General features: G+C 34.7%; 1 protein-coding gene across 1 annotated transcript in view; it reads right to left on the bottom strand.

The window, feature by feature from the left end:
- The window catches only part of LOC143248215 (diacylglycerol kinase 1-like), a 52,408-nt gene extending 46,007 nt beyond the window's left edge, over positions 1-6,401 (bottom strand). The window contains exons 1-2 of the mRNA XM_076496647.1: positions 6,266-6,401; positions 5,102-5,240 (exon numbers count right to left, since the gene is read on the bottom strand). Coding sequence (XP_076352762.1) covers positions 5,102-5,153 — 52 coding nt within the window. The 5' untranslated portion in view covers positions 5,154-5,240; positions 6,266-6,401. The remainder of the gene's footprint in view (positions 1-5,101; positions 5,241-6,265) is intronic.
- Positions 6,402-13,275: the final 6,874 nt, after the last annotated feature.

The following is a 13,275-nucleotide window of genomic DNA, read 5'->3' as shown; positions in this document are numbered from 1 at the left end:
TATGTGTGTTGAAGTGAATAGACATTAACAAGTTCCATTATTAATGTTACATAATAGAAATAGCTCAATCACACAAATTGCCCATATAAATAAAAATAGGGTATTTATCTTTTGTGATTATTTTATGACATGAAGTTAACTGTAAGGTTTTATTTAAAGCATTGAGCACCTAATATTTTCAACAATACTTGTGGTAAAATATTTTATTTTTTTTACATTAACATTTGACAGGTCAATGAATGTTTTGGACGTATAATTGTATAGGAAAGTTTTACACTACTTCTGAGAGAAAATACAGTTTCACCTGGTATATTTTACTGAAAGCACTGTAAGCTTTTTAGATTGGATCATACTGAACTAATTACGAGTGGGTGGAATTATTAACATATTAAATTCACGGGTAATATCTTGAACTTCGCATCAAATGTAAAAGTTGGTGTACCCAGTATTAAGATACAGGCTGTAGGATTACTTGTGGGGTTTGAACGCAACGCTCATGAAAGTTGCACCTAACTAGTACTAAACTTGTATCTCGATGAAAGATGCATGGTTTGCTTGTTTAAGTTAAGCACAAAGCTGAACAATGGACTATGTGTGTTCTTTATACCACAATTATTGAAACGCGGTTTCGAGCGGTGTAAATCCGTAGACATACCGCTGTGCCATTAAGGGGTGGACAACTTACAAATGAGACATAACAAAGGCTTTGACGAATATCTCTTAACCCATAAGCTCATGTATATGAAAAACAGTCATATATTATCTTCATTATTTGTTTACTTATTGGAACTAAGCAATGTTTACATAATATCCAAATGATAATTGAGAGAATGAGTAGGATTTGAATGGTAATCTATGTTCGCTGTTGCCACCACAAAGTTTGAAAATCAACTTGATAGCTGTAACTTGTAGGAATTGTAACGAGGCAACAGGGCAATAAGTACTAGGTATTAGTTAAGCAAATGTGTTATGAAGCTTTCGGGCCTAGAGTTCACAGATGCTATGGACACATCTTCTAAGAGAAAATGACGTGTGAGCACATGTAAAGCCTTTAGAAATATCACATAATAAATGTGATCCTCTTAGTACTCTGTCTCTACCGGTATGTTTTCGAAACGTTTATGGGTATGAATGAATATTTATGATCCAGTTTACAGTCTACACATTTGGCTAACCCACGGACTATATTAAATATAATATTACTCTATAGTTTCAGAATGGACTTTTGCTATTTAATACCAAATTCTTCACTATTCGTGTTTACTTCAACTCGTCAGTTACGATTTTGTTTATTGTGTGATGAAACCTCCAAATAATTTTGGCACGTCATTATTATGAAATAAATACATAAATGATTTCCTGAGCACAGAAAATGGACTTTGATACTTAACTTCATAGTTGTAACTTCTAGAATAGTTACTTGTTCAGGGTAATATTTTTATTACTCTATCCCTATAGGTAGTTTTAGAGAAACAAAATTATCCACTGACACTATGGCAGCTATTTAGTGGTCCACTGAATTAAGATGAAGATGAGAAAACTTGTTGCTCTTCCTGAGGTATTTGTATCTACTTTGTATAGTTTCAATTTGAGAATTGTAAATATTCTCTTTGTGTTTGTGTTTTGTCTTTATTAATTTTCAATTTTTTGTGTCTCTTGTATAGAATTTAACTGAAATGGTCATTGAATTACCTCTAAATGCTCCCAGAACTAGGCATCTTCTGTTGATCATTAGGTCACCATTGAAAGTCAAGGATTATCCAGACAAAGTGATAACTATCTTGATTAAATAATCCCTAACAATTAACACCACCATATTGGTTGAGCTTAGCTGGAAAGTGGTTCAGTAAAGCATGAGTTGAAATATATATCAAGGTACTATGGTTCTCTCGTGAGGAAACATGTTGGGGTATGTCTCGTTATGATGAGGAGGCATCACCAAATGAGCAGTAACTGCCAATGGGACCACTATATCTCAAAACCTGAAAAGATCTTCACTTTATCAGAGTTAAACCTACCTCAGAGGGCAAATGACACTGGGATTGAAAGCCCAAGATATCTACCTGTACCTGGCTGGTACCACCAGTGATAATATCAAAAACATCAATGACTTCGTTACTTATGGTAGAAATAAAACTATTACCAGCAGAACAACAGCTGTCAAGAAATCGTCACCAACTTCACCATCATTGATGCCAAGGTAAATGAAGGGCATTCACTTCAACAAACAGCCAGACACCAACCAAAACTTTACAGAATCTTGATGTTGCAACATGCAGGACTTCAATAGCGGCATTCAATGAGAAATTACTGGCCAACAGGTTCTGCAGACTACGTCAACAACAGCTGAGGTTCAACATATTAAAAACTACAGCAACAACCATCACCATTGTTTTATCTGTGAAACTAATTCGGCTTCTGAAGTAATAGTGGCAGGAAATCGAAACCAAATGGATTCAGGCCTTTGTTATATACAACCAGAAAGAGGATTGACTGTGTTGATGTCTATGCCACGTTCCCAGTTTGAAGAAGAGTGTACCATCTATGGGCAGAGATGTTCCTAAACCAAGTAAGCCTTGGTATGAACCCCAAAATTCACCAGTGACACCATGGCAGCATATTTCCTGGTCCATTATTGTAAAGGTTAAAATGATAGTGAGTAGGATTAGGGTTCGTTACTGCTGTTGAGATAGGTATGTATATTTTGTATATTTGCAATTTTGATATTGTAAATATTTTCAGCATGTTTGTTTTGTGTGAGTATTAATTTCAGTTCTTATATTATGCTTGGGGTATTGTATTTGTGCAATTAGACACTTTGTTTATATATTTGCAAGAACTGCCAAGTGTTTTCATTTTGATTTTATATCTTGAGAATAGTGTTTTTATTGGATAGTTGTGACTCTTTTATTGTGCTAATTATTATTTCTAAAATTTTTCGGTTTTAGTTTTAGATGTGTAATGTGCTATAGTTATTGCAAAAAGGGTTACTGTGCCCTTCGCTTTGTTTTTTGTGTTTTTTGTTCAAAGAGTCTGTGTTGGTGACGTATTTTTGTTATTAAGTGTTTATTTTGTTTTAATTGTTTTCATTAAGTTGACATTTTGTATGGAGTTGCACCTACATAATACATTGCATATTGCATCAAGTATCCTAATTTGATTTTGATTATGACTGGAAATATTTTGATATATTTAAGGTGTTTTTTTTTTATTATGTATTAACTTTCATTGTTAAAGAGCTGTTTGTTGTCTGTGTTGCATGTAAGTGTTTATTGTGACAAAACAATGTTATCATGCTCTTTGACTGATATGCATTTGTAATTTTTATTGGATTTAAAATTGAAATGTATTATTGACTTGAGGACATGCCTGGAGTTAGAGAAGCAGGGAAGATCTGGTGAATGAACTAAGTTTTCTAACTTCTTATTCTAATTTATATTCATCAGTCTGTCTGTATATATGCAGATTTTACATAAAATCATTGAGTTAAATTTTATCTAATTGTATGTTCTTTGTCATTCTTTGGATAGAATACCCATTCTCTCAATAGTTGTAAATATATGGCTGTAGATTGTGAATAAAATAGCTGTGTCTTCTAGTGGTAAGCTGACCAGTTGATACCTTAAGTTTACAGTCTCTCTTATGTTTGAATGAGAATGGCCAATCATATAACTAGTATTAATCACTCTTTGTAAGTGAGGAACGCTAGATGTAAACAATTTTGTACGTACGTTTCAGCAAGTTAGTTAACTTTCAATCCAGTAGGAGTTGACAGTTCAGCAGCTAAACAAGGACTCCGACTGTTTCTGTATTATTCAACAATTTTTTCATTTTTAGCTTAGTCGTTATTTCTTTCTCACGAATTCTCTCATTTATTCAGAGAAATTTAAAACTACTCCTTAATAGATATTTTAACTAATCTCTATTATTCAAAAGACCTACCCAACTCTCAATGTAACTAGTTTGACACTACGATCATCAAGACAGAACTTTAATTGTGACAAGCAAAGTTTGAGTCGAAAGTGTATGTGTAACATTTGTTTGAAACAGAAATGCAATTGTACCAATTTTAATTAAGAAATAACATAGACAATTAGTGTACATTAAATTTTCTGGTTGCTAAGAATGAGCAAAATAATGCTCATTATATTCATTTAATAATAAAGTTTCGTAGGTATGTTACAATCGGAAATCGTGTATGTTGTTATGTGCTTCAGTGTGTTTATACAACATTAATTATTCAGAAGTTGTATGTGTTGGCAATATAACAAGATTTAATAAACATTTTTTTGTGTGTGTTTCGGTTGTACTAAGGCAGTCCTTTTATAAATCATGGTCTCGACTAAATAGGACGTTACAAAGCTGTGTGTGTTTGTGTGGACTGTGGTTGAAACTACAAAATATTGCGAGTTTGTATGTGAATGGTCGTTACAGCCTAAAATATTTACCAAGAGGGGTCATCAAAAAGAAGAAAGGTTGAAAACTCTTGTTTTAAGGGAGCAAAAATAATAATGTTTGTTTGTTTGTTTGTTTTATTTCACGCAAAGCTACACGAGGGCTATCTGCGTTAGCCGTCCTTACTTCAGCAATGTAAGACGAGAAGATGTGTGTTTTCTTATAGCAAAGCCACATCAGATTATCTGCTGAGCCCACCGAGAGGAATCGAACCTCTGCCTTTACCGTTATAAATCCATGAAAATACCGCTGTTCTAGCGAGGGGCAGCCTAGAGGGAAGGCAGTTAGTCATCACTACCCACCGCCAATTCTTGGACTGCTCTTTCACCAATGAATAGTGGGATTGACCGTAACATTATAACGCCTCCACGGCTGAAAAGGCGAGCATGTTTGGTGTGACAGGGATTCGAACTCGCGACCCTCAGATTACGAGTCGAACGCCTTAACCACCTGGCCATGCCGGGCCGAAAAAAAATCATATGATTATTATTTTGTAATTCATCCAATACAGCTTACAATGTGTTTATTGAATATAATTTTCCAGTTTAAACTTAAACTACATTAGTAGAACCATTGAAGAAGCACAAATGTTATTATGATTATGTGCTTTACACATTCAAAATATCCTTTCGTGTTAGTAACTTACTATTATGTATTAACATGGAGCTGTTCGATTTTCGAGAAGAATTCCGAGACATTTGACTGTGGCAAGGTGACGAATCTGTAGACTTTTTGGTCCATGTAGTTTTGTGTCACTGTCACCATCGGATAAATAGACGCGCTACCTGGTGGTGAAAGATAAAATATTAAATATTTACGTAATAATACTAAATACAATTTCTAAATTCATCAAACAAATACAGAAAATATGAAGAAGTCTTTTTTACACAGTAAGAGATTTGGTTTAAACACATTACTAATTATTTATCGTGATGTCTTTCTGATATAAAAAAGATACTTCTACCTCATGCAAATGATTGTGACACATATATAAATAATGTGTGTAATGTGTGCTCCAAAATTCTTCAGTGCTATGATATTTATTATGCTAATTCAAAACTCCTCCGTGGCAAAGAATCGATTTATTTGGCTGTCAGCAAATTTATAATTTGTTGATATTATTAGACGTTTTTTCATGGATTTTCGAAAATATAATATTCAAGCTACTTGGAACTTCGAGCTTGATTTTTTATGATATTGTTCCAAATAGAATAAGTGGATTGTATAATAAACTGCTCTGTGTATTTTGTTTTACTTGTTTTTTTTAATACAAATTCGTTATGTTTTTTGTCCAATATTTGTATGTGAGAAGTTATTCTATTAAAAAATACTTTAAGTTTTATATTCCTTAAATTTCACTCCTTGTCTATTTTGGTGATAAATGTTGTACTGGTTAGTAGCTATATAGTCCAATATCTAGTCAAAATGTTTTGGAACACTACAATGCCTAAAGGATTTTTCAAAGTTCTACTGTTGAAATAATATTTTAATATATTATCTTAACATTTCGGGTCACCGCAGAATTTTAAGAGGTGTTTTCCGTTTCGCAGTTCAAATATTTATATATTTTAGTATCTAATCACAAAGTTCTAGAACACCACAGTTTCTTATGACCTATTCAAAGTTTCGCGTTTTAGAAATTATATATTTTAGTTTATGTAATTTTAATATTTGCATTGTATAACGTACAAAATATATTTTGAAGTGTCTTAACTTTCCATTTTATTTTATTGGTATCTTTTACGAATTTTTTATTTGTTTTTTTTATCATAGGATATCTATCGTCTCTAACCTGTTTAACTCACCATACCTGCTCTTCCTCGAGAACTGTCACTATCACTTCGATTATGTCCTAAATGATGCAGTTTTTCTGTTAGACCGTGAATTTTTTCAGCCAAACTTTGATGTTTTTCGTCTTTTCTCTCTGTCTGGCCATCCTTGCCATGATGTTTTTCATCTTTTCTTTCTGTTTGGCCATCCTTGGCAAGTTCTGGAAGAGAACCGCTTGTCTTGTGCGAAGTAATGGGTGCGCATGCTGTTGTCGACGTTACTGCTGCCATCTAGTGAAATAATATATACAATTTTAAATTCAATTTATGTTTGGCTAAATAACTCTTTTAGAAATTTCAAGACCGTCAAGAGCTATAAAAGGGCAAACTTTTAAAAATCAAATACGTCTTTCTTCTTTGTCACTGTTATTTTTATATTTAAGGGTCTTTCACGAATTTAGTCTACGGTACCATTTCCTCACCAACTCACTATGCTCATACATATGTGTAGATATGTATATAGGCACTGGATAGGATATAAACAAACAAGTGGAGTCTATAAAAATAATATATATCGATTGAGTATAGAGATTTTAGTGAGTAAGCAAACAATACAGTTAACGCGTGCTGTTGCTTCTAAAAGACCTATACGCTTTTTAATTCAATTATATTCAATGTGAGACGTTTAACCAGACTGTGTGTGTGTATGTTTTCTCATAACAAAGCCACAGCAGATTGCCTGATGTGGTTTTCCTTTACACATAAAGAGTGTAACGGATTTACCGTTTTTTTTTAACTATTTTAGTGCTTACGCTTGTTTCTGTATATTTTTCGTTTTTTGCCTATGACGTATATCCTTAACTATCTGTTGCGCAAGTTCCGTCTGTTCTCGAAACCTTTAAATGATTTCTGAAAGTGAGAAGGAAAAATATTTGTTGTCAAGTGAACTTTGTTGAAGGTTCTAGAGACTCGCGTGACTTGTATAATGGTCCGGCATGGTCAAGCGTGTTAAGGCGTGCGACTCGTAATCTGAGGGTCGAGGGTTCATATCCTCGTCGCGCCAAACATGCTCGCTCTTTCAGCCGTGGGTGCGTTATAATGTGACGGTCAATCCCACTATTCGTTTGTAAAAGAGTAGCCCAAGAGTTGGCGGTGGGTGGTGATGACTAGCTGCCTTCCCTCTAGTCTTACACTGCTAAATTAGGGACGGCTAGCACAGATAGCCCTCGAGTAGCTTTGTGCGAAATTCAAAAACAAACAAACAAACAAACAAACAGACTTGTAAAATAGTAACTCGCCAAGATAAGAAGATTATTGGACAGCTACAATCACTGTGCTATAGGCTTAGGAACTATAATAATTATGATTTAACGTCTTTTAGCGGAAAACTACAGAATTTGACCAGGAACGTTTATTGACTTCGAACATTACAAACCGTTCAATTCTAGTGAATAACTTCGGACGTTAGTATTTCTATGAGGACATTAAATTTCTTCGCTGGAAGATATCAGCTTGTACCTAGTGTGAGGCTAGCCAAAAAAGACGTCGTTAGTTTAAGCGAGGTAAAAAATATCTACTCAGATATAATATGCTCGGCGTGAACCTGGATCGTTGATAAAATATTAAGTTCTAGACTAGATAGAAGAGTCAGTGTTGTCTGTAAGTTTGTAATAACTGTTGTATATAAACCATCATTTCTAATAACTATCAGTAATAACCGTTATTATACATTTTACTGGTTTTATGTTTATGTATTGAAATGTATTTGTGTTAAAAAGGAAATTGTGTGCATCAATCTTGTTGGTAAATAACATACAGTTAAGAGATATTACCATTTAATTAAATACTAAATTAAAGTTAAAATCTTCGGTTATTTGAAATAGTATCACGTTAACATACGAAACATAATAAATCGGAGACTTGCCCAAAATAAGTTAAAATGCGTACAATAACATTTCAGATTCTTGATGACGAGAAACCCACTTGAAATAAAAATGTATCTCAGAACGGCTGGTTTGGGTATTAACACTTTTACTAGTAAAGCAGAGAACAACGTTTCGACCTTCCTAGGTCATCTTCAGGTTGCTAAAGAAGTAACTGCTAACCTTTCATGAAAATACGAGGTTGTTAACTTGAAAAATGACCTATGAAAGTCGAAACGTTGTTCTCTGCTTTACTAGTAAAAGTGTTAATACCCGCATAAGCTGTTCTGAGATAGATTAATAACTTTCAAAATTCTAATTAAAAGTTTCAGTTGAATTATTATTAGTTCGTTTTATATGAAATGGCTGATTGTATAGGTAAAAATAAAACGCCATATTTTTTTAACAAACACCAATTTTCATAATCAAAATACTCTCCATTTGCTGCAATGGTTTTCTTCCAACGGGATAGTAATGAAATTATTCCATCTCCATAATACTCCGTTGTTTGGGAGACAATAAACTCTTCAAAGGCTTCCATAATAGTCTCCTGATTCCTAAATGTTTTGTTACGGAAAGACAGCTCCAATTGTCCGGAAAAAGCAATAATCAGTTGGAGATAGATAAGGTGAGTATGGTAGATGGTTGAAAATTTCATATTTCAATTATCTCAATTTTGAAATGATGATTTGTGAGGTATGGGGTCTGTTTTTATCTTGCAACAGAATCGGTCCATGTCTCTTCATTAATGATGGCTGTTTGGTGGTTAATTTTCGATGCATTTTATTAATTTATTAGCTAAAATCGTGCTGTAATTGTTTCACCAGATTGCAGAAAAGAGTAATTGATTATTTGCTCTGCAGACAACCATAATGTCACCATAACTTTGTTTGGGTACAAAGACGGTTTCGGCCCATTGTTCTGATCACTTCCGGTTGTCGTACAGGGCCCACTTCTCGTCGCAGGTAACGATTCGCTTCAAGAATGACTTCCTCTTGTTTCTAACTAGCTTCTGTTCTTTCATCAATTCGTGTGGCACCTATTTGTCCAATTTTTCAACCTTTCTGATTACAGCCAGGTGGCGAGAAACAGTTTCAATGGAAACTTCTAAGTCTGTTGTAAGTGTCTGAACTGTCGTTTGTGAACTATCTTCCACAATATATCTTAATCTTTCTTCATTCACTACAGACTGAGGCCTTCCTCGGGGTTCGTTCTGAAGGTTCATATCACCAGAACGAAATTTCTGGCACCAACGCCGAATAGTCATTCAGAACTAATCCCTTGTCCAAACGCCAAATTGATGTTTTTAGCGGCCTTGGCTCCATTTTTTTCCCAATTAAAACTTATAAAAAAGTAGTGTCAATTCTTTTGAAAACATCATCTTGTATAGAATTAAAAAACACAAGACAATTGTAATATAACATGGCATGACATACAAATGAAAAGCAAAGCATTCCTGTAAATACTGAATAGCATACAATAAAATTACTGTATCCAACTTATCCTAATCGCAATCATTCCTCAACTAGGCGAAAGTAGGGTATTTCATGTGAAACAACCTTATAAAAGGATAATTATTGACACTCATTTAAAATTGAAAGGTTACAAAAGATACCAAACAAGGCATCGAAACCGAAAAGCTTTTATTCAAGGCCTTTAGGGTTCGGCATTTTAGTCCCTGATATATTTATGGGACGAATTGAAAAGTATGCTATTAAATTGGTATAATTATTTCATCTATCATTTCTTTCATACGGGTTTCCCTTGCGCAAGGGAAAGCATCTGGCTAAAAAACGGAATGCATTAGTCTAGATCCAAGTGACTCTAAGTGATTAAATCTGGTTTTAACTTAACTTGCTGGACATAATAGGGGAAAAAAATAACAAATTTATAGTTTTCACTCTGTACTTAGATATCTTTAACTTAGTTTTAATCAAATTCTAAACTTGATAAAAAAATCAGTAAACGTATATTTTAATGATTTCTGAATTAAAAATTGATTTTATGTTTTAAAACGAATAGGAAGCAACAGAAAAATTAAAAAAAAAGTCTGGAAATTACAAAGAATGTTCTAAATAAACATGAACTTGTTCAGGAATTTTATAATTTGCCTAATGGAGTTGCAAATGAAATAAAATGAGTACGCAAACATACACTTTAGTGAAAACTGTTATGAAGTGTGACACATTATAACACAAACGAAGCTAGAGTTTATGAAACATAACATAAACGAAGTAAGAGTTTATGATGCATTGTAATGTAAACGAAGCAAGGGTTTATGACAAAAAAAAAAGCAAATGAATCGAAAGCTTATGAAAATGCAACAACAGTCCCAGTTCTGCGTCAAACTGGAAGAAATGTTACTTTCTATAATTAAAACAAACCACCAGCATGGGAATCGCTGTTGTTACAAAAAACAGTGACACTTTCTCTCAGTGCTATATCGAAAGTCTCATTTTTCGTAACTACCATGAAACCAAACTTTTACGTGTAAAGACATCATTGTTACATCTTTTGTTATTCTTCATCACACCTATTTTGCCCACGTTATTATTGTTATTATTGTTATAATTTTGATAACTATAGTAAGTGATACGTGAAGTACCACTCTCATCCGAAGTTTTCTAAGTTTCAACAGGAATAAAGCTAAAAAAATGGAAACGGTAACTTAGTTTTGAGGAGGATGTGGGCTATTTTCTGCATCTTGGAGTTTCATGTTTAGTAATGGATGGAAAGGATGGTGAAGAAAAACGCCGAAACGTCTAAAGAAATTCCTCAGCTCGATCCATAACTTTTATAAAATAATACATGTAAATATATAGGATGCGCATGGAGCTAGATACAGCAATATAATTGTCAGAAGGCGCTTGCAAGAAAGTTATTTACCTGAATATTACAGAGTCAAACATTACAAAACTGAAAACAAAAAGAATAGAGTAGTACTTTATGGACTGACGGAGCAAAGATAACATTTTAGAAACTCTAGGAAGTTTGATATGAGAAGGTTGCCATGAGAAATGTAAACAACGAGTGTAACATGTACCTGAAAGTTGCAGCCAAAGAGACTACATATTTACAAAGTCAAATACCACAAAACTGAAGAAACATCAAGAAAAAACGTATGGTATTGCACGGACTGACGAAGCAAATATGACATTTTTGAAACTCTCGAAATGTTTATATGAATAGGTTACCACGAGGAATGTAAGCAACGAGTGAAACATACGAGGGCTGTTCAAAAATACGCGGACTGACGTCATAAAACAAAATGTACTTTATTTAGAAGTTACAGGTCTGGGACCCCTTCAAAGTACTCTCCTCCCCAACGCACACACTTATCCCAATGGTGTTTCCACTTGTTGAAACAGTCCTGGAACGCTTCTTTTGTAATGTTCTCCAGCTCCTTCGTCGCATTTGCCTTAATCTCGGGAATCGTCTCAAATCTTCTTCCTTTCAAGGGTCTTTTGAGTTTGGGGAACAATAAAAAATTGCAAGGAGCAAGGTCAGGTGAGTAGGGGGGGGGAAGAACAGTGATCGAGTGTTTGGCCAAAAACTCACGAGTTCTGAGGCACAAATTTCGCAGCAACGCGATGCATCTTCAATTTTTCGGTCAAAATCTCGTAACAAGATCCAACTGATATCCCACACTCTTCAGCAAGCTCCCTAACAGTTAGACGTCGATTTGCCCGCACCAGGGTGTTGATTTTGTCGACGTGTGGGTCGTCAGTTGACGTGGAAGAACGTCCAGGACGGTCATCATCTTCAATGGACTGTCGACCATCCTTGAAACGTTCATGCCACTTGAAACATGCCGTACGCTTCATAGCAACATCACCGTAAGCCGTGTTAAGCATAGCAAAAGTTTCAGTCGCAGATTTTCCAAGTTTAACACAAAATTTCACAGCAAGTCGTTGCTCCTTCAGGTCATTCATTCTGAAATCCGCCAAACGAAAAAAATCGCACTTCACTTAAAACCGCGTAGCTAATACACAAATGAAGATATCTGCAATCAGGAAATGGCGTCGTAATCAGCTGATCTGTGCGAACCTAGTGACACCAAACGGATTCACCTGGAACCAACTGGAGCCGCGCAATTCAAACAGTCCGCGTATTTTTTGAACAGACCTTGTATTGGTGGATATTACAAGAATAAGTATCAATGTTTTGCTACTGCGGGGAAGGGAAGTGTTATTGAAGTTGATGTCCATATTTTCGAGAAGGATCAGTTTTCTAACATCAAGTCTCATTACGACATATCTAGTGGATATTGTTTAATGTTTCTTGTTGTTAAGCACAAACCTATATAAAGGACTATCTGTTCTCTGCCCACCACAGGCATCGAAACCTGATTTCCAGCGGTAAAATCCGCAGACATACCGCTATGTCACTGGCGGAAGGGGGCATGATGTTTACTTAGTCCTAGATTTAATTTTCTACTGAATAAGAGAGATTTGGAAGTAAAATAAGAATATGGTGATTGAAAAGTTGAAAAATAAACAGTCCAATATCCTAATAATATTTAGTTTGGAAATTTCTGTCACCAGGTGAAAAGTGATCAATCAAAAGATAAGTCAACTAATCTGCCTGAATTTCTGTATAGCGTAAAAAAGGATTATAGATTCAAAATACTGAGAATATCCACACCTGATTGAGGTAGTGATATAGTCAAAGAAACAAGAAATATATTATATTCCAAAATAAACACATTATATTTAACATTGTGAAACTGACGACTGCACATGTTGGATGCAAACCAAAACAACTTTTTTATTTTTGCAAATTTCCATTGAAACTTATCTGAAGCTAGCTTGGACTCAAATGATGCTAGATGGTTACTGTATGTGATGACGAAATTGCATTGGTTAGTTAGTTGAATGGTGTTTTTGGAAGTAATTATAGTTATTTTGTGTTACCTCTGGGCCCGGCATGGCCAAGCGCGTTAAGGTGTGCAACTCGTAATCCAAGGGCCGTGAATTCGAATCCCCGTCACACCAAACATGCTCGCCCTTTCAGCCGTGGGGGCGTTACAATGTGACGATCAATCCCATTATTCGTTGGTAAAAGAGTAGCCCAAGAGTTGGCGGTGGGTGGTGATGACTAGCTGCCTTCCCTCTAGTCTTACACTGCAA

This window comes from Tachypleus tridentatus, chromosome 4 (genome assembly GCF_004210375.1).
Source record: "Tachypleus tridentatus isolate NWPU-2018 chromosome 4, ASM421037v1, whole genome shotgun sequence".
NCBI lineage: Eukaryota > Metazoa > Arthropoda > Merostomata > Xiphosura > Limulidae > Tachypleus > Tachypleus tridentatus.
Note: the sequence above shows the minus strand (reverse complement) of the source record. Positions and strands in the feature narration are given on the sequence as shown.